At 47.5% G+C, this 26,705-nt stretch overlaps 1 protein-coding gene across 1 annotated transcript in view; it reads right to left on the bottom strand.

Annotated features, from left to right (window-relative positions):
• The window catches only part of Fntb (farnesyltransferase, CAAX box, subunit beta), a 62,781-nt gene that overhangs the window by 15,608 nt on the left and 20,468 nt on the right, over positions 1-26,705 (bottom strand). Inside the window, exons 3-7 of the mRNA XM_050153557.1 lie at positions 21,685-21,757; positions 20,157-20,248; positions 10,423-10,569; positions 10,177-10,260; positions 2,600-2,686 (exon numbers count right to left, since the gene is read on the bottom strand). Of these exons, the coding sequence (XP_050009514.1) occupies positions 2,600-2,686; positions 10,177-10,260; positions 10,423-10,569; positions 20,157-20,248; positions 21,685-21,757 (483 nt within the window). The remainder of the gene's footprint in view (positions 1-2,599; positions 2,687-10,176; positions 10,261-10,422; positions 10,570-20,156; positions 20,249-21,684; positions 21,758-26,705) is intronic.

Genomic DNA, 26,705 nt, shown 5'->3' with positions numbered 1-26,705 from the left:
GTCAGACCTCACGTTCAGTGAGTGACCTGCTAAGGAGCCTTCCTGTCGACCGGGCTGGACACCCCAATACAGGGCAAACCATCTCCGAGGCCCAGCTGACAGGGAGTTCAGTGGAGCGTTAAAACTTGGAGCCAACAATTACAGAGAACTGGTCTCCTTCGAACCACCCTATCTTTCTTTTTCTTTCTCGTTTTTTTTTTCCTTCTGGTTTGCCCAGGGGATGGCCACAGTACCCAAGCGGTAGCAGTGGCAGCCTGGGTCTTGGGGCAGGGTGGGGCAGCCGTCTTTAGCAGGAAGGAACAGGCTACTAGAAAGTGAGGACAAGCCAGGAGAGTCAGAGATGGAAAAACCCAACTTCAGCTCAAGTTTCTACCTTGAAAGCACGTACACAGCAGGCAAACGGAGCAGCTTGGAATCCAAACTGATCTGAGATCTGAGCTGCCGCCCACTGCAGGGCAGAACTCTGTTTGAAGTTTACAGAATGAGTCTGACTAAGTGGCTTGACTGCTAAAACAAAAGCATCCTTTGAAGTCATCTAACAGAATGCATTCTCTCCAATACGCCAACCTCAATGTCCATGACACAGTTCAAAGCTATCCAACACAGGAACACCCAGGAAAAAGACATCAATTCCAAGTCACCTACATGCTGAAAAGACCTAGACACGAGCTTTTAATTTTTATTTAATTATTATTCTATGTATAACTGTATATTTTATGTATGAGTGTTTAGCCTCCATGTATGCCTATGCACCACATGCACGCCACATATCCATGCAGGCCATCAGAGGGTACTGATCCCCTGAAACTCAAGTTACAGTCAGTTATGAACAGCCATGAGGGTGCTGGTAATTGAACCTGGATCCTCTGGAAGAATAGGCAGTGCTCTTAACAACTGAACCATCTCTACACACACACACCTCACCCTTTGGAGACAAGGTCTCACTATGAAGCCTAGACTGGTTGGTCCAGAACTCCGGGACACAGTGGGTCTTTCTGTCTTACCACACTGAGCAGTGCTATGCTATGGTGCATGCTACTGCACCTGATTCTCCCAAGGGTTTTTAAGTGGATATAATTACCTACTTGCCTTGTGAAGTGAAGGAAAGGACACTGGGGAGGAATAAAAAGATGGGACATCTCGGCTGAGAAACAGAGCACTAAAAAAAGAGCCACGCCCAGGGACTGCCTAGTCTCAGTCTCTAAACTACCACCATCAGGCTACCAAACACTGTGTCCTCAATAACCAGAGTCACTATGAAATCAGATTCACTGGTGATGACATGAACAGTCAGGAGACAATGGAACAATGCTTACAAAATCCAGACAAATACACTCCACCATTGCTAACCTATTCATCTCTGAATGAATAGATCATCAAGCAGGCTTGCAAAGAAAGAGACACACACAGAAGCTTAAAAATGCATTTGTCAGGTGCCCTTTTCTGAGAATTTTTGGAGTATCATGCTTTATTAAAATGAATAGTACTCATTTTTAAAAAGAAAAAAGGACAGAGGTTCCAACAAACCAGAAAAATGAAGTGAATTTCACGCTGCAAGGAAGCTTCTAGATGCCTGCTGTGCAGCAAGCTAAGAGCAATCTGTCTAGATCTGAAGCAGGAGGGGTCGGGCTCCAGGGGGGAATGACCCAGAACACGCGACACACACACACACACACACATACACACACACAGATAGAGACACACACTGTATGAAAAATAACTCTGTAGTACTGGTAGAGAATTTGGAGATGAATTCCTGATAAATACATTGATGATATGTATGCTAACTCCAGGACAATGAAAGTTACACAAAAAATATGACCACAGTCTATCATCTGATGTCACTGCATTAATATTTACATGGTAATGAGTACAATTTTGATAAGAATAAATAAACAGCATATATATGTATACACATATATGCCTTTTGCTTTTTATTTTTAAGAGGGTCTTTTGCAGTCCAGGCTAGCCTGAAACACAAGCTTGAATTCCAAATCAGCCTCCTGAGTGCTGTGATTATAGGCCAGGTAAGTCTACCCTGGACCACCACACCCAATCCTGTTTCAGGCTTTTTGCTCTTAGAAACAAGTCTTTGTCTCTTCCATGCATGTGGGGTGAGAGTTTCTGTAGGAGGAGAGTTATTGGGTTTCATGAGCAAGGGCGTTTTGAGATACTGCCAACTGCTTCGGTCACCGAGACTCCCACCAACACTGCTCGCCAAAGTTTCCGGCCTGTGCCATTCTAAACTGCAACACAAAGTTAAAGAAACTCTGAAAATAATGTCGAGTATTTGGGCCTGGTTTGTTTGTTTTCATTTTTGCTTTTTCGAGACGGGGTTTCTCTGTGTAGCCTTAGCTGTCCTGGAACTCACTCTGTAGACCAGGCTGGCCTTGAACTCAGAAATCTGCCTGCCGCCTCGGCCTCTATTGGAATTAAAGGCTCTACCACCACACAGCTGAATAATTTCAAGGATTTGTAAAGGGCATAACATATAACACCTAAGACATCTCATAATTTTATATTCCCTTCCAGACTTTTAAGTTTTAACTTCTCTTGACCGCTTGCCCTCTAAGGACTGGGGCCACGTGGCTTCTCTCACCTTGCTATCCACTCGGCCGTGCCTTCAAAGAGGTCTGGAGTGATGATGTTGGTTAGGGAGGCCACCGAGGCAGCACAGTACGCGCTTCTGGAAAACAGAAACAGAAGGAAACACGTTAGGCTCCCAGCAGAAGCCAGGACAAGAGGCTCAGTAAACTGCTCGGGTAGACTGTTCCCTTTGCCCAGTAAGCTGCTGCCATGTCCCGTCTCTTCCTGGGTCTCTGAGAGGTGTGCCAATCTGTCTGGACAGAGTTGCTCACGACACGGCTTCAGGGAAGGAACGTGACATTCTACTCTGCCTGCCTCCACACAGGCAGACCTACATCTGAGGACTCAGCGGCCATAACAATTCATCTCAAAAACAGAGTCAGCCTTTTTCACAGACGTAGAACAGTCCCCAGCATCTCATCCAGGCGCGGCTGAGGCTCTTCTCACTCCTTCAGACATCTCACCGCGGCAGACTTGGGACCTCTGGATGTGTGTGAAAGGTTAGCTCTACATTTCCTAGGACAGACACACCCCAAAGCAGGCCACCACACTCTCATGGCTGCTTGGGCCACACAAACGAGACAGGAACAGGCATCCTTATACCTCTAGAGAAAAGAACGCTGACGTCAAGCCCTTCGCCAGACATACACAGAAACCCACATTTCAGTGAAAAAGTAGGAAAGGCTTGGGATACGGCTCAATTAGTAAAGTGCTTGCCAAGGTTTGATCAAACTGGGTATGGTAGTGCATGCCCCTAATGTCAGCACCAAGAGGTAGAAGGAGGATCACAAGTTCAAGGTCATCCTCAGGTACATAGCAATTTTGAGGCCAGGTTGGAATACTTGAGACATTGTTTCAATTTTTTTAAAAAAAGGGCCAGATAGTGGTGGCCTTTAATCCCAGCACTTGGGAGGCAAAGGCAGGTGGATAGCTGTGAGTTCCAGGCCAGCCTGGTCTACAAGAGCTAGTTCCAAGACAGGCTCCAATGCTACAGAGAAACCCAGTCTCAAAAAAAACCAAAAAAAAAAAAAAAAAAAAGGAAGAAACCTATCTTTTGGTCTTTTGTGCAGAGTGATTCTAGGGATCTAATCCTGGCTTTGTACATACCATGCATATTCTATTGCACCAAGTTATACTTCTAGCTCCTATCTGAAAATGAACAAATAAAACAAAATGTATGTATTTGAGCTAACTCTTGTGGTTCTATTCTTCTCAGGACGCTCTTCCATCTTCCCCATCTGTCATGGAACATACCCAGAGACTGTTTTGTGTCAAATACCCAGCATGGAAAGACAGAAGTTATTTGTTTTAATCCTACTCAGAAATTCTTTTCTAAGAGCTCAGACGGAACATGAAAGGGATGGAAAACAAAGTTTGGCTTCCATCTTATTCGCTGTATAGACTTAACACGAAGCCAGACTTACTGAGGCATTCCACAAGAATCGCTACGGAAGCCATGGGCATGATCATCCTGCCAGCACTGTGACCAGCCAGGCTCCCACTGGCAAAGGCACAGCAGAAGCATCCAGAGCAGGCAAGGGGCAAGCGTGCCAGCGCCAAATGCTGCCATTTACCATATGTTAACTTTGAAGGTATGATCTAATTTCCTCCAGGCCTGGAGCCTCTCACAAAGGCTCCGCAGTGTTCTCAGAGACTCTTGGGGTTGGGGGGGGGGCTGTGATACAGTCTGCCTCGCATCAGTGGAAGAAGTGACAGGGGAGGCAGTTGTGGAACTCTGTCCTCTGGGTGTGACATGGCTGCTACAGTCTTGAAATCGGAGCAGCTGTGATTACTTGAATGAGATCCTCACAAGATAATGTCTATTAATATTCCTGTGTGGGAGGAGGGAGGGGGAGGGGCACCAGACTCCTTAGTGGAGACTCCGGGTCACTCCTTTTCTGAACCCCGCCCCCACACTAGAGGCAGGAATCCTGGCCCAGTTGCACAAGGTCTTGGGTCTAGAGAGTGTGTAGGAGGTAGAAGGTTGACTCAGGGTGACGATTCTAGTGACCAGCTAACATGGCTGGATTGTTTCTTTGCTCTGTTATTGCCCTCTGTACTGAGGATGAATAGAAACACAGCCCCCACCTCCCCAGGAAGAGGAAGACAGCAATAATGGCGGAACCAAGGATGAGCTGGAGGAGTACAGTTCCATGGCCTCTGCTAAGGGAGAGAGGACAGCGACCAAGGCTGAGCTGTCTTGAAGGCAGAGCTTCCATGGGGGCAGTACCAATGTGGCCAGCTTTCCCCATGTGGTAGGAATCAGCACGTCGTCATGCTGGAATGGCGAGTGTGTTTCCCCCATATTGATGTTCGACATGAAACAGAAGCTGAGCTTTATGCCCCCCAGAGGGACCGTGGAACTAACTGCCTTCCTCTTTGTGGCACAGGGTGACATGCTCCTTGAAGGAGACACCCTTAGAGGGTCAAATTGCTGGAAGTATTGAGCTATGTTCTATATTGTTGCCCAGCAAACAACCATATATATAACGCCAAGATTCTGGGAACACTGCAGAATATAAGAATGTGAAAACCAGGAAAAGGGGTGGGGTAGTGTAGAATCCTGGCCTCCTAGACAGGACGTGATGGTTGCCGTCTTAAAATCAGGGCACCTGTGATTACCCATGTGAGACTCAGAGGATTGGGCCTATTAGTGTTCCCTCATTAGAGAAGGGCAGGGGAGATCTTTAGAGACTCCAGCCACGCACCCTGACCTCCACAGTGACATGTGGAGTTTAGGTGGCATGAGAATACACAGGAAATGGAAGACTGATTAGGGCTGGGAATTCCAATGATGTAGCTTTTGTGAACCACCACTCGAGATTTTTGGGGATGCCGTTGCCCAAGTCACCCATGCTTATGCACAACCCCAATACGTTCAATGGTTTAACAAGCAGGGATTGGATGAAATTTTCTTTGATCTGTTGGTGCCCTCCCTATCTGAGACGCACAGAAAAGGACTCCCAGGGAAAGTCACACAACAGATACCAAAACCACTAGTCCTAGAGCACACAAAACAAGGCACAACTTGTCGTGTGGTTCTTCCTGTCTCCCTGTTTCTAGCTAGCCTCACAGCTCTCCAGTTTGTCTGCTTTTTCTCCTTCCTCGCCACCAACATCCAAACCCAAGTCATTATCATCCGCCTGGATCAACCTTCTATTTGTCTCCCTCCTTCCAGCTCAGAAACCAGAGGACATTTGCTAAAACACTGTAACCCATTCACGGCGCCCAGAGAACTAGCACAGTACAAATCAGGTCATATCACCGCCCACTGAAAACCCATCAGAATGCGTTTGCCAGCCTCTGTAATGAGCCTGTCCCTCCAGCTCTCTGTTTCCACTGGTGCCCCCAGGCTTCCTACAGCTGGGTCGCATCCAACCAACTTCTCATCCCTTGAACACATCCTGCTCCGTCACCTGCTGTCTCTCCTCTATCCCCGGAGAACACTATGAATTTTACAGTTAATTCAGAAAATGAATAAATCACGACTCCTTTCTTGTTTTTCAAAACAGGGTTTCTCTGTGTAGTTCTGGCTGTCCTGGAACTCACTCTAGAGACCAGGCTGGCCTCAAACTCACAGAGCTCCACCTGTCTCTGCCTCCTGAGTGCTGGGATTAAAGGCGTGTGCCACCACAGCCTAGTTTGTTTTCCCAGTACTGGGGTGGAATCCAGTGTCTCATAGTCTTGTAGTTTGACTAGGAATGGCGCCCCCCACTCCATAGACGAACTTGTTTGAATACTTGCTCCATTGGGAGTGGCACTATTAGGAGGTGTGGCCTTGTTGGAGTAGGTGTGGCTCTGTTAGAGGAAGTGTATCACAAGGAGGAGGGGCTGAGGTTTCAGAAGTTCAAGCCAGTCTCTTCCCGCTGATTTGGATGTAGAACTCTCAGCTCCCTCTCCAGCACCATGTCTGCCTGCATGCCACCATGCTTCCCACCATGATGATAATGGACTAAACCTCTGAACTGTAAGCCAGCCCCAATTAAATCTTTTCCTTTATAAGAGTAGCTGTGGTCATGGTGTCTCCCAGCAATAGAAACCCTAACTAAGACACATGCATATATATTAGGTAAATGCTCTAAGTTAGGGCTGCATTTCAATCTTTCGTTTTACTTTTTATTTTGAGACAGTCTCAAAGTTGCCAGGCTACCCTTTAATTTGTAATTCTGCACAGTCTCCTGAGTAGGAGTCTGGGATTACAGGCCAAGCCCAGCTAGTCACAGCTCCTTCCTTAACTGTGAACCAGAGGCTTCTGAGGTGCCCAGAAGATACCCACTCCTGAGTAAGGCATGCTTAGAAACCACCAGGAGTTCTAGGCCCCAGAGATCAAGAGGCCATTTCTGCCCAACCAGGCACGGGAGTAAACCGCCTCCAGGTGTAACCTGTCCTCTTTTTCCAATCTCCTCTCCTGAGCACAGGCTGGTGCTTCTTCACAAAGGAAAAACAAAGAACTGTGGAGTGAAAAACTATGGAACTGATGTTCTAGAAGTCAGGCAAGATGAGGAAACTGGAGGCTATCTGCAGGTCTGATCTGCCATCCACTGTATAAATGACAACCGTGGGCTCGAAGGCAGAGCAGTCCCAGGACCACAGCTGACGAGTATTATGGCCAGGTGCTCCTTGATGGAACACATCAAATTGACAGGAGAAGTTGCCCTGCATTTGTCTACCATATATGAATAAGAACACAGAGAAAGACCTGCCTGCCTCTGCCTCTGGAATGCTGGGACTAAAGGCGTATGCCACTACACCCAGTTGTCCTGAGACAGGGTTTCTCAAGACAATTTCAAGGCAGACCTTGAACTCACTACCCTCTTGCCTCCGCCCCTAGAATGCCGGATGTTCTGTGTGTGTGCTACCATGCCCAACTCCAACCTATTATTTATTTATTTATTTAATATGGTTTTTCGAGACAGGGTTTCTCTGTACACCCCTGGCTATCCTGGAACTCACTCTGTAGGCCAGGCTGGCCTCTGCCTCCCGAGTGTTGTGATTAAAGGCACGCACCACCACATCCGGCTCAATTAATTAGTAAAAACCAAACTGCCTTGCGAGCTGCCGCCACTCTAACAGCGGCGTAGCCTCTAGCTAAGCTCTGGTCTCGTGTTAAGGCAGGCAGGGAAGTCTCTCTACCTTGTTCAGGCAGCAGACCGATGGCAGGTTAAGTACCCAGGACACAACTGACAACAGAAGCCACTCAAAAGAGTGTGTCCTCTCCTGGAGGGGTACTACACACTTGATAAAATTAGATGCTACCGGAAACCGCTGAGCTTATCCTCAAGCGCTGCTCTCAGGTCCCGGTGCAGAAGCTGCTCAGGACTTCAGCACAGACCTGCGTTTCCGGAGCTCAGCAGCTAGTGCTTTGTAGGAGGCACGAGGCCTATTTGGTTGGCCTACTTTCTTTTTTATAAAAATGATTTATTTAGGCTCCCACCAAGCCAGAACATGAAGTAGGATCAAAACCCCTTGTCATTGACCTTGGCTTCTCATCAGTGACGTTCACCTTCCTAGACATGGTCGTAGGGGGGAGGACCTTGGACTTTCCACAGGGCAGGGAACCATGACTGCTCTTTGGATAGGAGAGGGGGGGTGAGAGGAGTGGGGGGAGGGGGAGAGGAGAGGGGGGAGGGGGAGGGAAATGGGAGGCTGGGAGGAGGCGGAAACTTTTTTTTCTTATTCTCAATAAAAAAAAAGAAAAAGAAAAAAAAATAAATAAAATAAAATACAAAAAAAAATAGAAAAAAGATGAAGTCAACACTTTTTCTAATCTCAAAATATTAACTTTCTGTATGAGAGAAAAATAAAGAAGGCAATGATTAAAGAAAAAAAATGATTTATTTATTTCTATTTTATGGGCATTGGCGTTTTGCCTGCATGTACGTATGTGTGAGGGGTCGGATCCCCTGGAGGTGGAGTTACACACAGCTGTGAGCCTCCATGTGGGTGCTGGGAATTAAACCCAGGTCCTCTGGAAGAACAGCAGGTGTTCTTAGCCACTGAGTCATCTCTCCAGTCCCTGGTTGGCCAACTTTCCTTAAAATTATTAAAAATTATCATCATCATGTGTCTGTGTCAGGTGGGTATGCACCTACTAGAGCACGTGTGTGGTCAAAGGGCATCTGTGTGGTCTGGTCACTCCTTCGTCCAGGAACCCAACTTAGGGCCTTTACCTGTGAGCATTGCACCGGTTCCTGGTTGGCTTTTCTGAAGACACCGTGTTAACCATGCAAAAAGTGTAACAGTTATACCCAAAGCTACACAGCTAGCACACCACTGTGAAGAACGTGCTCAAGAATCCACTACAAGGCCAGACACTTGGGGGAGGCAGGCAGATCTCTATGAGTTCAAGGCTAGGCTGGTCTACATAACAAGTTCAGGGAGACCCTGTCACAAAATAACACACACACACACACACATGCACACGAAAGATAGCTCTATCATTCTGATATAAAAGCTTCACCTCCTCCCAAAAATGTATTCTTCCCACACTAAATTATATACAATCCCAATGCATTTGAGAAACTACTTATTCCGTAAACTTCACATGCCTCGTGGGTGGACTGTCCACAGGACAGGAAGCTACTTGATAGTATAATAAGTATATTTATTTTTTCCATTTTTTTCTTTTTAAATTCAAACAGGGTCACATAGCCTAGGGTAGCCTTGAACTCGTGATATAGCCAAGGATGACCTTGAACTCTGATCCTCCTGCCTCCACCTCCCAAGAGCTGAGATCCTGATCACAGACCATACCTGGCCAGATACGTTTCTTGAGTAAAATACTAGGTTTGAGCCAGCGGGTACCAATCAGTTGGTTCAAGTCCACTACACTGCAGTCTCTGGCCCACAAGGCACTCTGCACCCCACAGAGGAACTCTCTCTCATGTGCCTTGGGTATTCAGGACCCTCAGGATTTCATCAGATGCAGCCAGAAAGTATTTACAGAGTCCATTCTAGGCTTGCTTCTTCAAGAGAGGTGAAAGATTGCATTACTGTGCAATTACTTACATTAAACTATTTTACACCTAACAAATGTATTTTGTATCTAAAGCATTTGATTTTGTTTTTATCCAACTCATATTTTGACTTTTAGATAAAAGAAGCTAAGCTAATGACACTGGAGGACCTTAGTGCCATATTAGCAAAGACCATGACTGTACCAGGGACACACCATTTACACACCAGTCAATGGGACAAAGCAGAAGTTTGCCATGTTACTCTAGTTCAGCTGCTCTAAGAATAGACACATTCCAGAAGCCGTGGACACAAAGGTACATTCTAGAAGCCGTGGATGCAAAGGTACATTCTAGAAGCCTTGGATGCAAAGGTACATTCTAGAAGCCGTGTATTCAAAGGTACATTCTAGAAGCCGTGGTTGCAAAGGTACATTCTAGAAGCCGTGGTTTCAAAGGTACATTCTAGAAGCCGTGTTTTCAAAGGTACATTCTAGAAGCCGTGTATTCAAAGGTACATTCTAGAAGCCGTGCATTCAAAGGTACATTCTAGAAGCCGTGCATTCAAAGGTACATTCTAGAAGCCGTGCATTCAAAGGTACATTCCAGAAGCCGTGGATGCAACTGTGCTACTCACCTCACATCCACCTCACCTCCAACGTGCATGAGGAAAGAGCCGTCGGGTTGCTTCAGGGAGTATAAATACTGAAGAAGCTTCTCTCTGAGAACGGGGGGGGGGGGGGGGGGGGGAAAGAAAGAGGGGGGGGGGGGGGGGGGGGGGGGGGGGGGGGGGGGGGGGGGGGGGGGCAGAAGAAAATGACAGTCAGTGCAGTAGAGTAGGGGGAGCCCTCCTGCGTCTCTACCACCGCTCCTGCAGCTTTACCTGTTAATGACGTTGTAGGCTTCCTCCGTGCCGATGATGCACAGCGCATTGACAGCTGCATACGTGGGTGCAAGGTGTGGGTACTGCCCAGGGCCCCCTCCAAAGCCACCTTCTGGACTTTGACACAGCTCCAGGAACTGACACACGCTAGGTACATGGCCAAGGGGAAAGACAAAGTTAGATAGCATTAATTTCCAAACATCAAATTCCTTTGAGAGTCCAACCTTTTCTAATCATTCACCTACCCTCAAAGGGGCAAAAATCCCCTTTGCCACTTGACTACAACCAACCAAAGACTCAGGTCTTTGCCCAGCTATTCTAGTTTTGTGTCTGTTCCTTTGTTCCAGCATGAGGCTGAAGGAAACATTTCATAGACCAGGGGGTGAGTTTCATGCTTTTTTAAAATTATTTTTAAATATTTGTTTATTAGCCGGGTGGTGGTGGCACACATCTTTAATCCCAGCACTCCGGAGGCAGAGGCAGGAGGATCTCTGTGAGCTCAAGGCCAGCCTGGTCTATAGAGTGAGTGCCAGGACAGGCTCCAAAGCTACATAAAAAAGCCCTTTCTCGAAAAACCAAAAAGAAAAGAAAAAAAAAAGATTTATTTACTATATGTACAGTGCTCTGTATCACACATATGCCTGCATGCCAGAAGAGGGGACCAGATCTCATTATTGATGGTTATGAGCCACCATGTGGTTACTGGGAAATTGAACTCACAACCTCTGGAAAAGCAGTCAGTGCTCTTAACCTCTGAGCCATCTCTCCGGCCTGAGTCTCATGCTTCTGGACCAAACCTTTCCCTTCATTTTTCACCAAACTTGTTACCCTAGATCTGTAGCATTGCAGCTGCTCTTCTGAGGACCTCTGGATTCTGCCTCGGGACGCAACTGCTGGTTCCATGCTGGTCATGGGTCTACATGCAGTTGGCATGCATTTCCTGGGCCCATGAACACACGCCCTCACTCACTGTCACCAGAGCCTTCGCAGGCAACATCTTTCTGCTCCCACCACCCGGAAGAAGCCAGTTGTGAGCATGGTCAGCTCCACGTTAGGAAGATGGGAGAGCAGAAGTCTCAAGAGTGCACTGTTGTGGTTTGAATGAGAATACCCCCACCACCCACTCATAGGCTCACTTAGTTGAATATTTGCTTCCCATCTGGTGGTGCTGTTTGTGGAACCTTTAGGCTGTGAAACCTCACAGGAAGCTGGGACCTGGGTGGGCCTTGAACCGAGCGTACTTCCTGTGCATTCTCTTGCTTTCTGAGTGCACACATAAAGCCAGCTTCCTGCTCTTGTCGTGATGTTTTCCCTGCCACGATGGACCACACCCCTGGACCCATAAGCCCAAACCAACCCTTTCTCCGTGATGCTTATATTTTAATTCTCTTGTTTTATTTTTACCACCGAGGCGTTTTACTAATACATATGTTTTGCATCGCTAGACGAATCCCAGTGTTTTTCCTCCTGTGTGCTTTTGTCTAGCTTCTTCATGGCCCATGATGCCAACTGAGGTTGTCAGTATAGCAAAACCAAAATTGATGGGCCCGCCCTGCCAATTCTCTAGGTCTTTGAACTGCACATTAAATCTGGGCTGATCACGCCACGCTTCAACCTCCTCGTGAGAGGACAGTGATTCTTTCCCCCAGCTATGTGATAAGCTGGTGTAGGAGGTCCTTCTGTCTTTGTGTTGCTTTCATTGGTTGATAAAGAAACTGCTTTGGGCCGCACGTGCTATGACTGCAGGTGTGAGCCATCGTGCCCAGCTCCTCCTGATTCCAGGCTTTCCACTACGTTGGCAGGTACAGCAGCAGCAGAACGTGATAATGACTGGCCGCCTCTGTCTTCCCGGGCTAAGACAATACGCACTTACTTCTGCTTACACCTAAGAGTTGATGGTAGGCAGCACAAGGACTGAAACTAGAGTTTATCATCAGGGAAAGAAGAAATTTCGGAGCATATTTTTTTAATATTTATTTATTTATTATGTATACAATATTCTGTCTGTGTATATGCCTGAAGGCCAGAAGAGGGCACCAGACCTCATTATAGACGGTTGTGAGCCACCGTGTGGTTGCTGGGAATTGAACTCAGGACCTTTGGAAGAGCAGGCAATGCTCTTAACCTCTGAGCCATCTCTCCAGCCCTTGGAGCATATTTTTTAAGAAAAATTTTCATAAGTTGAGTTTGCTCTTTATAGATCTTCCGACCCTGGATCAATTCTTATGGAATACCCAGAAATAAACAGCTAATAACAACGCCTAACATAGGCTAGCCGCCAAATGGAAGCTTTCTGTACACAAAGCAAAAGGGTTTAACTAATGTGAAACTCAGCAGGTGGGCAGGAGAGATGGCTCAGTGGGGAAGGGCACTTTTTTCTCTTGCAGAGGACCCAGGTTTGATCCAAGCACCTACACGGCAGTTCACAACCATCTGTAACTAAGTTCCAAGGCATCTGATGTTCTTTTCTGGCCTCCGCGGGCACCAGGCAGACACATGGTGCACAGACATACATGTAAGCAAGACAGTCATATACATAAAATAAAAATGAATCTGAGAAAAAAAACTCCACAGCCTGGAGCTTGAAATACACGCTGTTCAGCGACAGAGCATACACACACAAGCGGCCCTGAGTTCAATCCCAGCATCCTGCCCCAGCCTTCCAAGGGCTGGAATTACACGTATGTCCTCTATACCAAGCTGCCTTAAGCTTGAGGCCAGGCTGTACTACGTAGAAAATTCAGGCTAGCCTGAGCTACAGAGTAAGACCTTGAAAAGCAAACAAAAACCATCCTGAAGAGTCACCTACTACCCATTTCCTCCCGGCTCCGCAGACAGACTACTGTAACGGAATGTAACGCTCCTGACACAGCAGCCTGTGGTCCCGAGTGAGCGAGGATCTGAATGTTCCAGACACCTTGCTGCCATGGCTCCGCGCCAACCGCCCTCAGCTGACTGCCATGAGGCTAAGTGAGGGAACTGGGGGTGGGGCTCCCTTGGGGCTCTCCCTCCTCTACTACAGAACATTCTGACCCCAGGCTTTCCAGCTTGCACCCTAAGGAACAGACACGCTGACTGTGAAACGACAAGCTGTCGTCAGCAGGCTTCTCAAACAACTTTAAGAACCAAAATGTTAATGATACTGGGACAGCTCAGAAAGGCGCAAACCACTAAAGAGACAAAAATTCACTGGCTAATAAAACATGGCAACCAGGAAGCATTAGTGCAAACAATAACAATAACTCACAAATAAATAAATAAATAAATAAATAAATAAATAAATAAATAAATAAATAAGCATTCCTTCAGACGCCACAAGGGTGGGTTCCAGATACAGGTCAGGGCTGTTTAGGGGGAGCTCTGCAGCCCTCTGTAGCCCCATTTACAAATCAATGACCAGCAAAGGGGAAAACCCTCTTTGACATCAACGGACTGATCCAGACCTGAGTTTACCAGAGGCCAGGTGATGTGGATACCCACGAACACCAAGCACCGTTCATCTTTGCTGCACAATTAGAAGTACTTTGGGGGATTTTTTTTAAAACCCAACAACCGAGTCATACCTAACACCAACTAAATCAGCGTCACTGAGGGCAGATGGCGGTGGCAGGTTTGTCACACTCTGTGTGACTCCACTGCTCACCCCACCGTTACTTCTTAGACTCAGTGTCTTACTTTGGTTTAGTTTTGTTTTGCTGGGATTTGTTTGTTTGTTTGTTTTTCTTTTCTGTTTGTTTTTGTTTTTTTAATTTTTGTGACAAGGTCTCATCACTAGCTCCAGTTGGCCTATATCTCACTATGTAGACCAGGTAGGCCTTAAACTCACAGAGATCAGCTGGCCTCTGCCTTCTGACTGCTGGGAACATCGGCGGGCACTACCATGTGCAGCTTAGTTCTGTTTTGTTTAAAGGGTCTCTCTCTGTAGCAAAGGCTGGCCTGCAACTTACTACATAGGCCAAGTTTGCCTTGAACTCGCAGCAATTCTCCTGCTTCCATCTGCTGAGTAGTGGAATTACCAGGAATGAACCGCCATGTTTTTTTTCTAAGCAGTGCCTTCTAAGCAGTGCCTGGGTGATGCTGGCCTGAAGACCACTCTGTGGAGATCAATAAAACACATCTGTCCTGTCCAACAAGCAACCCTAGTCACAGGGGGCAACTTCAATTTTAATTCAGATTAATTAAATCAAATGCTCAGTGACTGTGCTTAGCTGGTGGGGACCAAGTGGGCCGGCCACACATCCGCCACAGAGCCTGCCCATTATTGTGGGGTGTTCTATTAAGCACTGCTTCTCTGACATTCAACTATTACAGAGAATGAAAAACTTGTAAGAGAATCAAGTTCACGGGAAGAATATTCTGGCCTTAGTTTTTCAAATTTAATTTCATTTATTATAATGTAAGTATGTGTGTGTGTGATGGGGTGCCAGACACGCGGAAGGCAGAAGATAGCTTTGTGTAATTGATTCCGTCCTTCCAACTTTATAGGGTTTCCAGGGATCAAGTTCGGGTCATCAGGCTTTTGTGCTAAGCACATTACCTGCTGAACTCTCTGACAGGCACTACTGTCGGCCTCATAAGCCGGTCCTCTTAGACTTGTAGTAATGGTTGGACTAATCTATTTCTTTCTCTTTTTAAAATATTTATTTATTTACTTATTATGTATACAATATTCTGTCTGTGTGTATGTCTGCAGGCCAGAAGAGGGCACCAGACCTCATTACAGATGCTTGTGAGCCACCATGTGGTTGCCGGGAATTGAACTCGGGACCTTTGGAAGAGCAGGCAATGCTCTTAACCTCTGAGCCATCTCTCCAGCCCTGGTTGGACTAATCTAGAGTCAGAAGAAAACTCACCCGTGGGGACAAAGGATTCAAAAATCTGTAAATAAGCAAAGAATGTAAAACAACAGAAAAGCAAATCAGAGACCAAAAAAAAAAAAAATAATAAAACAAATGAAGCAGGTTCAACCAGCAAATGTCACACTGGGGTCAGTATTATAGGGGAGGGGAGCACAGAAACACAAGATCAGAAATGACCGGGAACACAGCAGGGAAGGAACCAGCCATTAGGGCCTGTGAGACACAATTAATCAACAACAAAGTATCTTGTCGAAGGTGGCAACTCAGCACTGCCAAGAACTGCATCTGGTCCCAGCCTCCGTTTTCCAACTAAGAGGAGTTCAGATTATACTTGTAAAAATAGCTAAGTATTAAAAAAAGAAAATATGAAGCCGGAAAGGGAACAGACTAACAAAGGATTAATATTATGGACAGACATCAAGGAGGATGCCCAGGTACATACTTCATGCATTCAAAAGGCACTACACAAACTCCAGGAAATTACAAAAAGTGAGGCTTGTCCGGAGTAAGAACAACTTAGCTTAGACTTTAAAACCATTTCTGGTCTGGGGGTGTGTGGCCTGGTGGTGCTGCCGGCCCAGCTAAGCACAAGGTACAATCTCCAGCACCTGAAACAAACAAGTAAAACTAATGATGAAACAGGACGAACCCCAGCACCAGAATAGGTTGCCGCAGAGACCACAGGCAAGTTACACGGCCAGCTGTAGCAGGAAACAGGAGCAGCGGCCACCATCGACAGGATGGCTCAGGAGGGTAGGAGCAGCGGCCACCATCGACAGGATGGCTCAGGAGGGTAGGAGCAGTGACCACCATCGACAGGATGGCTCAGGAGGGTAGGAGCAGCGGCCACCATCGACAGGATGGCTCAGGAGGGTAGGAGCAGCGGCCACCATCGACAGGATGGCTCAGGAGGGGCAGCTAATGCTCCTGAGAGATAACACAATGGAGGAGGCACCGGCTGTGGAGGCCAACAGCGAATGAGGAAGGATAAACACCGGTTCTTGTTGGTTCCAGGAGGCTAGAGCTACCCGGAATCTTTGCGAAGCATACCCATCTAGATGGCAGCCATTTGGGAAGCATGGTCAAGTTTAAGTGAGTTTTATGTAGAACAGGATTTCTCTACACTGGCAGGACTGGCCTGGACAGTTTTGTGTTTCGAGTCTTATGCCTACAAAGGTATTTAGTGGACTCCCTGACCTGTACCCACAGATATCAGCAGAAGCTGGTCCAGAAAAGCACCCGGAAGACAGGTGACTAGGTATGGCGTCATCATGTCACTTAGATTTTAACTTTAAACTTGAAAGGAGGGGCTGGGGTTGTAGCTCCCTTGGTAGAGTGATCGCTTAGCCCTGGATTCCAATACAAGCAGCATATCCCTTGCTTTTGAAAGGGAAAGGAGGACAGATGGGAAGTTCTGGTCACCCGCTCAGACAATGTTTCTTGTAGCCCAGGTTGGCCTCAGACTCACTATGTAGCCAAGGATAATCTTAATTTTTTGTTTGTTTGTTTGTTTTTTGAGACAGGGTTTCTCTGTGTAGCCCTTGCTGTCCTGGAACTTACTTTGTAGGCCAGACTGGCCTCAAAGTCACAGAGCTCCGCCTACCTCTGCCTCCCGAGTGCTGAGATGAAAGGTGAGCACCACCACGTCCAGTCTATGCAATACTAGGGACCTAACGTCGAACTTCCTGCATGCTAGGCGAATACTCCATCAGTCGCTACATCCTGGACCTAGAAGCCAGACTTCAACGATCCAGTGGGCTCCCTGTGATTTTCATCTGGCTCTGTGTGTTCCATTAAAGTAGCTGTTCATAACCAAGACTGGGGAGCACGGTAAAGTACTTCCTTCAATGCTAAAATCGTTAAGTCAGGCAAGTGTTCCACTCCAAAACACTTGTTCATTTATTTTATGTCAGCACACAGATAAATTCATGTACAACCTCCAAATCCCCACCTCTGAATTCATTATTCTCGAAACAGCTAATACCTGCACTAATAAAGGCCTGGCCTCGCTAGCCTCTGTCAGCCGGCCCGGAAGTTGACAAAGTGCTTCTGTCCACTAGAGGGAACCCGGCTTATACTATTTCCTAAACAAACAAACCAGAGAGAGGGCAAACTAGGATTAAAGATGAGAGGAACTCTGCACGTGTGCAGGCTGTGTGTGTGCTGAATGCAGGTGGCGGGGGGGAGGGGGGGCAGGTAAACAGTAGAGCTGCAGAGCTGGCTCTCTGCCGCCAAGGTCACCTTAGTATGTGGAGGAAGGAAAAATAGGACGCATTTTATTTCAAGAGGTCCCTTTCTTTGTGCAAAATAAATGAAAAGAGGCTACAAATCCGATAGGGAGTAAGGGAGGGGTGTGCAGGAGAAGACATAGCAGGGGGGGGGAGGGAAAATAATGCGACTATATTTAACTTAAAACTTAAAAATTATTTCAAACAATAAAAATTTTAAGCAATGCAATGGTGGCGCACGCCTTTAATCCCAGTTCTTGGGAGGCAGAGGCAGGTGAATCTCAGTGAGTTCAAGGCCAACCTGGTCTACAAAGTGAGTTTTTCTCCCCCCAGAGTGAGGTTTTTTGAGGCAAGGTCTCACTACATAAATTCAACTGTCCCAGGCTAGCCTGGAACTCAGAGATATCCACCTGCCTCTGCCTCTGGAGTGCTGGGATTAAAGAGGTGTGCCACTCTGCCCAGCTAAAAATTTACAATCACTGTAGATCTCACTCTCCACACTGAACTGTAGCATATGCACATGCAAACTTCTGGGTAGTTTTGTTTTTCTATGTATAATCAGCAACATTTTTGTTTGTTTTTTTTTTTTTCCTTTCGGTGTGAGGCTAGGTGAGCACTATAGAGGACCGAACCCAGGGTCTCCACCACGCTACGCAAGCTCTACACGCTGTAGTACAGCTGCAGCCCTCTGCTGTCTGCGTTTATAAGGGGTCTCACTCACACAGCCCTGGCTAGCCTCAGACTCTAGGCAGGCCTCCCACCTCATCCTTCCGAATGCTGAGATTACAGGTGTGTACCACTACACCTGGCCTCCCCTCTATGCTCCTGGTCTATAGAAGCTGAATCTTTTTATTTTTAATGGTCTGTTTTCCCATCATATCCCTTTACATATGTATTCTTATATGCAAATATATACAAATATAAAGACACTTTAAATGGCTGAATATTTCATTGTATGTACTATGTTACAATCAATCCACTTAAACTCCTAAGTAAATTTTAAAGCATCTCTTACTACTGATGCTGTTCAGTGGGACACACCCTTTAACGATGGCCCTCTTCCCATCGGGTTCTCTCCTTCTGCCATGTGCATCCAGGTCAGACTCGGGTCATCACACATGGAGGCAGGTGCCCGCTAGGCTGCCTCGCACGTCCTTTGCTTCTTATCTGGTATTGCGACACTGACTTCCCCAGATCACCCACACTGATAAAAAGCTGACAGCAACCTGAGCCGTCTGCTGCAGGAACCCCGTCTCGTCTCTGTGGCCTCCCCTTCCAGGCCTCCGTGCCTCTCTCGCTGAGTCCTCCTTCCCCTCCCTGCTCTCATTGCCTCCTTCCTATTCCAGCATCCATCCTGACAGTGTGGGTGTCGGGTGGGGGGCTCCCCAAACAACTCTCAGCCCCCAACTGGTATTTCAAAAACACACGGGCCTTTATTTTGACAATTAGACTCCTGTTGCTGCAGAAACTGCGTCCAACTCCACTTCCAGGGCTGGAGGCAAGCGGCTTGCTGCAACGTTGGGATTATAAGAACAATGCATATTTTCCGTCTGCCTCAGAAACATGAGTTCTAAGGGTTAATGGCTTAATTCTTTATTATCTCCTCCATCCACATTCATCACAAGACACCCTTCCCAGGACGGCGAGAATGAGAGGTTATTGTTAAAGAGAATGAATGAGACAATGTAAGTTCTGTTCCTCTGACCTGACAGCGTGACCAAGGCAGGGGCTCTGGGGCTAGGCAGGGCTCGAGCGAGCCTCCGCCAGTCTTGGCACAGCTGCCATCCTCTGCTGTGCAGAAACAAACCTGGCTTGGGATCCTTGCATCCCCAACTCCTCCCCCTTGGGAGTACAAGGGAGTGGAGGCACACAAGTCAAAAAGACAATGCTCTGAGTAAACCCCTCTTGTTCAATCCCTGGCCGTCCTTTCCCATCCCTGGTAGTTCCAAGGTTGGCCGCATGATTGGTTTTGATATAATTGTGATGAGCGTGAAGTGCCACCTCGCAAACATCATCCGTGCCAGCAGCCTGAGACCATCAGAGATGCTCACGTGTCTAGTCACCGTCAGAGGTTTATGAAAACTGTGAGTCATGGCATCGGCACACCGAGGCTGTAACCTCCAGTCCTGTGGCGAGCTGGTCTGCCCCGCACATTACACCGGCACGGAGGTGTTTAAGGAAGGCAAGAGTATTTTGATTCACAGAGGGTACATGCTTTCCATAGCAGCTATGAAACATATACATTTCATCACTGCTATCAGAGATGATGGTGAAGACTCTTCTCAAAGATCAGAGCCAGGGAACACAGAAGGCAGAGGCAAGTGGGTCATGGTGAGATCGTGGCCAGCCTGGTCTATATAGCAAGTTCTATGATAGGCAGGATTACACAGAAACACTTTCTTTAAAAAGAGAGAGAGAGAGAGAAACAGAGCTCCTTTGGAAGTTCAAAGAGTTGTTCCACCCACAGCCCACAACAGGCTTCTGAGTGGAGGAGTTTCCGGAAGTTGCTGGAGGTTAAGGGAAGGGCAAGGGTTTCTTTGTAACACTCTTCCCTCTCTATGACAACAAATAAAACGGAAACAAAGGGAATTTCAAATTCAAGATGTGATTCCAGAGAATGCCCCAGGTTCCCCCGAGCCAGACTCACTCTGCGGCCACTATCTGAGGGATGGGTTCATCTAGGAGTTCCAAGCTGTGCAGGATCCAGTAGCAGAGCCAGGGGCGGCTGGCATCCAGACACTGGTAAGGACGAGAAGAAAACACACCCTTTACTCAATCATTCCAAGATCCTGTGCACAAGACTACATCTGTCTTAGTCCCCAAAGCCTAGAAAGGGGAGGAGGCATCCTTGCTTGGATGGCAATCGGTAAATGAAGGATGCTTTGCTTTTTGTGGCCTTAGCCAGGAGGTGGCATGTCCATCCGTGACAAAAGGGCAGTAGGAAGCAAGGCTTAAACCTGAGGGGGGTCCCTTCTCTGCAGGTGTCCAAGCAAGTCTGAGCCGAGAACTTACACACCAGGAAGGTAAATACTCCTGTTTTCCCAGTGCAGACCCAAGGAAACACAATCTTGAATTCTGTCATTTACAGAATCAGCAAATATTTGGTATCTGCTTGTGCCAAGCATCATAGTCCCCAGGGACATGGAAATAATGGAAACTGGCTCTGAGTCTTGGGGTGCTCAGGATGTAGAACACTGGTGTGCCGATCTTAGAGAAAGAAGCGGCAGACACATAGCTGCCCCATGTCTTTCCAGAACATGGTGAACATGTGTACGTACATACGTGTTAAGTGCTGCCGTGTGCGGAAATAGCACTGAGGACCTGGAGGAGGCGGACTGGGGATGGGGACTGGGCAAAGGCTTCTGAAGGTGACATGTAGATAGACCTTGATCCTGACTCGAGTCAGACATGGCTGCTGAGCACCTCATGCTGGACAGAGCAGGTGGTACCATTTACCAGTTCTACTTAAAGTAAACAAGGTCTAGGGAGACCAATATTTTTAATGTCACAGTTGGGGTGTAGGCTGTTACTCAGGTTGCCTATGAGAACTGGAAAACCCTTCCGCAAAAGAAAAAAAAAAATCAAGCAGGGCAGTGGTGGTGCATGCCTTTAATCCCAGCACTCGGGAGGCAGAGGCAGGCGGATCTCTGGGAGTTCGAGACCAGCCTGGTCTACAGAGCTAGTTCCAGGACAGGCTCCAAACTACAGAAAACCCTATCTCAAAAAAAAACAAAACCCCCCCCAAAAAAAAATCAAATATAGAACATTGAAATAAAAGCCAGTTCAAAGCAGAGCTACCCTTTGTGAAGGGAGGCAGGGAGACGGGAGGCCAGGACAGACACTGGATCAGCCTTACAGGGCCACGGTGTGGAGATGACGGGAACTGAGTTAATCGAGATGTGAAGGGAGCCAGTGGAAAGCACACCGTGATCAAAATGACGGAAAGCCCAGATCATCCAGGGGGGCCCACCAGCTCTTAGGGGCCACCAAGGAGGGAGGAGACTTTATTTAGCCCCTGTCAAAAGTAGAGTCCCAGCTCTGAAAAGCAGCCTGTTTCCTGCCAGAGCCACGTGGTCCGACGGGTTCGTCTGCAACAGGTGAAACCAACAGCCTTCTGTGTTCAAATAAGGGGTATGCCCAGGCCTTGACAGAAAGTTCCCCCGCAACATTTTTACCTCATAGGCATCTGTCAGCTGTCGAAGGCCTCTTTTCAGGTAATGGAAGTGCTTCTCCCTCTGCAAAATGAGCCTGGAAAGACAAAGAGCCTGTAAGTCCTCCTACCAGCTGACGCTCCCACCACACCCGTGCACGCACACACGCACGCACCCCACAGTCACTAACTGGATGCCTGGTGACTTCAGTGCGTTCCAAAGACAACTGCAGCAGGAAGAAGAGGCACACCTCTGAGTTCTCTGGAGTGCCTGCACACTGTCCTGGAAGATGTGCGGAGAGAAAGCAGCTGCACTGGATGCATTATAGTCTACCCATAAAGCTCCTCCAGGACCTAGGAATGTTTTATCCTGGGACCGCCTGTGCTGTGCACACCCTAACTCAGAACCTCTCTGCTTCCCTGGGTTGGTTAACTTCAGTCACTTGAGTCGTTTCTCCTGGGACCACTTGTCCCCTGGCCACTCCTTGGCTGTCCATCTGTTACTCCTGCCCCCAAATTCCACCTCCCACGTGCTGACCCACAGGCCTGGCCAGAGGACGCTTTTTGTATTCCACAGCCAGTCAGGCCTGTGGCACTGGGGTCAGCAATACTGGCTTTGAGATGGAATGTGCTGCCCATGGCCACCTGCGAGGGCAAAGAGAGAGGCGGGACTTGTTGCTTAGTGCTGAAAGATGGCCTGTGTGGCTCCGGAAGAAAGAGAAAGGAAAAGAATGTCAAGACGCTCACCAAGCCTGCTGACTGTAGAAATAACGGAAAGAGAGCTATTCTCTTCTAGGTAGTCAGTTCAACAATTGTTTCCAGAGCTCCCACTGCTCTGTGCTCAGAACACAAGCACTAACGTGGCCTCCACCTCAGAAAAAGAGATCTTCCAACGCAGGAAGAGAGATGCTGTCTAAAAAAAAAATAGCGGTGGCATCTACCTGTTGTATGCTAACATTCAGAGGAAGGAAGACAACAAACTCCAAGCCAGGTACAGAACAAGACCCTTCACACACAGAAACAAATAGAAGGCAAGTGGGTGCCTGGTGAAGGTTCAAGAAAGGCGCTGACATGCCTTGCCAGGGACTTAATAACCAACCCTTCCCAAAGCTCAAAGACCCCACCATCTCCTGATGCCATTATGACGTGTGTGTGTGTGTGTGTGTGTGTGTGTGTGTGTGTGTGTGTGTTCTGAAAACAAAGCTGGGCATAGGGGCCCAGAAGCCCAGTACTCAGCAAACAGAGGCAAGAGGATCGTTAGTAGGTCAAAGACAGCCCAGTCTATACAGAGAGTTCTAGGCCTTCCTGAGAACTTGTCTCTAAAACAAAATGCACAAAACCTAAGAGCAAATGAAATAGAATAAGGATGATCCTGAAAATATGCTAAGCAAAAGAAGCCGCTTTCAAAATACTGTATATTATATGATCCTATTTATATGAAATGGCCATAAAGAGAAAATCCTTAGAAAGTAGATTGAGCCAGGCGGTAGTGGTGCACGCCTTTAATCCTAGCACTCGGGAGGCAGAAGCAGGCAGATGTCTGTGAGTTCGAGGCCAGCCTGGTCTACAAGGGCTAGTTCCAGGACAGGCTCCAAAGCTACAGAAAAATGAGAAACCCTGTCTCGAGAAAAAAAAATTAAAAAGTAGATTAATTGGTTGCCTAGAGTTCAGAAGATGAAGGAGCTGAGGATTGTGACTAAGGGTATTCTTTTAAGGGCAATAAAATGTTCATAAATTAATCATGGTAATGGTGATACAACTCTGTGACCACACTAAAACCACTGAATTATACATTTGAACTCAGAGTTATTTAATTACATTTCCTAAACATTGCTGGATTTGGTGTTATATGCCTACAACCCCAGCATTAAGAAGGCTAATACAAGAAGACGTCAGTCAAGTCCAAGGCCAGAGAGGTTCCAGACTTCCTGGGCTAGTAAACCCCTGGAACCTGTGTAACGGCAGAAGGAGGGCACCGTTCCACAGGTGTCCTCTGACCTCCAGTGTGCCTACACATGCACCATGCACGCACACACACACACACACACACACACACACACACACATACACACACACACTAATAAGTAGGTAAGGGGAATTTTGAAGGGAGTAGCTGAAGTGGCTCAGACGGCAGGAGACATGGGTCTCCAGTAAGGGAGACTCCTACATCCTCGGAGCCAGAAACGATGCGATGAGCAGGTGGACGATGAAGTGAGGAACAGCAGACAGGAAGCTATGTGGGGTGCCAGCCCCTGGTTTCTTGGGAATGAGGAACGCAGGTCCCAGGAGCTAAAGACCGGCTGCTGTGGCGAGGGTGTTAAGAGAATCTATATGAGATGAATAAGGGGATTGAAAGCCAAGAAATAGAAAAATTTTTTGAAGCCAGTCAGCAGACATTCCTAGGTAATTTCTTGACAATCTTTTTTCTTAAAGACAGAGTCTCACTGTGTAGCCCAGTTGGCCTCAAATTCAAAATCCTTCTGCCTCAGTCCAGGGGCTTATGTTATGCACGTGTGCTGGCATGCCTGGCTTCCTCCTGGGACTGTTCAGAGACTGCAGTGGGCTGAGAAGAGCAGACTAAGCAGCAGGGAGGGAAATAGTGAACAGATTTCTGGAATAGCTCATTGTCCTGGCTCAGCCTCAACAGGATGGAACACGGGCTAGCATGGGCTACTACAAGAACGAGTGAGACCATTAAGGAGGGCAGACTAGCAGTGACCAGAGGCTAAGAAACCGAGCGAGGTAAACCAAGCATGGTGTTTGGAGTACTAACTGAACATACTAACTGAACAGGTCTAACCTAGATAGTTTTTTTTTTTTTTTTTTTTTTTTTTTTTTGAGACAGGGTTTCTCTGCGTAGCCCTGGTAGTCCTGGAACTTGCTCTGTAGACAAGGCTGGCTCAAATTCAGAGATCCACCTGCCTCTGCCTCCTGAGTGCTGCGATTAAATAAAAAAAAATGTGCGCCACCAGGCATGGCATTTTTACTGAGTCAGTTAAACAATTAAACAAATCCTTCAAATATACAGAAATGCAGCCAACTGAGGCAGGTCAGCAAGTAAGAGAGCACTTGCCACCATGGCCTGACGACCTGAGTTCCATCTCTGGACCCCACATGGTGGGAGGACAAAGCTGTCTCCTGCAAACTGTCCTCTGACTATGCAAGTGCCCCACACGGGCGCACAAGCACGGACAGACGCACGCACAAACACGCACACACACGTCATAAATAAATGTAAAAGAAATGTCTTTAAAGTACTGAAACCCTGGGAAGTCTTCTCCTTGTCTCTTGAACAATCTTTTTTATGTGACAGGGGCTTTTGCGTCACTAAGGAATCAAAGAGTTCTAAGGCTGGAGATGTTGGCCTCCAAAGGGCGCCAGGTCCGCTTGTTGATGTGGTAAGGGAGCTGCCTGAACCCCAACTGTGCAGGAACAGCTAGCTAATGGAGGAAACCCCCTCACCTCCTCATCTACCTCAGAAAGAACCTGAGACAACTCAAAGGCAAGCCCCTCCTAAGACGCTCCCCTCTACAGACAGCCAGGCCCCAGGAGTCTTGCTGAGAAGGGGGTTGTTGAGGTTTTACAGTTGGGTCTGTCTGAAGAGAAATTTCAGCCACATATCTTGGGCAGGTTGAGGGGGTGGAGGTTAGGGGATGCAGGGAGAGATTATTTCCAGTACCATTTCCCCAAGCCAGCTTCTTTCATTCTCATGCATTTAATCATAAACATCTAAATATATTGCTAAGTTAAGTGTCCAGTTTATTTTGGTCAGTCAGAAACTATACTTAAAAGAGCTACTGTTCGAGACAAATTATGCCCTCCCGTCCCACCTCACAATTAATGTTGAAATCTTAACCTGAGGTATGACTGAGATTAGAAATAAGAGCTTTAAAGAAGAATTTAAGGTTATGAGAACCCAAGGGTGGCGCCCTATCCAGTAATCCAGGAGCTTTAGTAAGAGGAAGAATGCTAAGGTGTAGCGCAGTGTGGGGTGCTTGCCCAGCACTCACAAAGGCCCTGGGCTGATCCAGCCCTGAAGAGGGTGGGGTTGGAGGGAAGATGTGAGGGAGTCTGAGCACAAAAGGCCAGTGAGGACCTAGCCAGGCAGCCAACTGCAAATCTTCGATCAGGCCTTAGGAGGAACCAGGCCCGCTGGCACCTTGACCTGGGATTTCCAACCTCTTGAACTGCGAGATAATAAGTTCTTGGATGTGTGCATGTGTATCTGTGCATGCACCGTGTGCACACTCTAGATTTCACATTGAAGCAAATGAGATGAACTAGAAAGGTACACATTCAGGGCTGGGATGGCCAAGTGGTTAAGGTGCTGGACTGGAGAAGTATATGTTCATCAGGGGCAGGACAGAATACTCGTGGAGAGGACTGGGGATATGGCTCGATTAGTAGGACTTCTACATAGCATGTGCCAGGCCCTCGTTTGACCTCCCTTAACGGCTAGAACAAAAAAGTGAAGAGGAAAATGAATGAAACTAAGAACATTAACTGCTCCTAGGAGTGGCTGAGAAGGTTTACTGTAGATATGAGGGAGAGCATGATCAGAGGCTTCTGGAAGGGTCCAGAGCAGAACAGACTGGGCCATGGAGCGGGGGCAAGAGAAGAAGAAAGAAGAGAGAGAGAGAGAGAGAGAGAGAGAGAGAGAGAGAGAGAGAGAGGGAGGGAGGGGGGGGGGGGGGGGGAGGGAGGGAGGGAGAGAGAGAAGAAAACCACCAAGAGGGCAAAGAGAACCAAGAGAAGAACGTAGCCAACATGGTTGAGTTACACAGAGAGGACAGGGAAGAGGGGGAAAGGGAAGCTTAGGGGAGGGGCTGGGATGAGACGTGCAGAGAGGAGCCAGGGCTCGGTCACATGTTCTAGCAATGCTGAGAGAAACCAGAGAGGCTTTCACATGCTAACAGGCTCCTCAGTTTGCCATTTGTCCCGAGTTTCTTTGAGACCTAACAGAAACTAAGAACTTTCATAAGAAAGCAGGATGCGGGGTTGGAGAAAAGGCTCAGCAGTTAAGACTATTCCCAGCTGCTCTCCCAG

This window comes from Alexandromys fortis, unplaced genomic scaffold, assembly GCF_014885135.2.
Source record: "Alexandromys fortis isolate MF-2015 unplaced genomic scaffold, M_Fortis_MF-2015_v1.1 scaffold_82, whole genome shotgun sequence".
Taxonomy (NCBI): Eukaryota; Metazoa; Chordata; class Mammalia; order Rodentia; family Cricetidae; genus Alexandromys; species Alexandromys fortis.
Note: the sequence above shows the minus strand (reverse complement) of the source record. Positions and strands in the feature narration are given on the sequence as shown.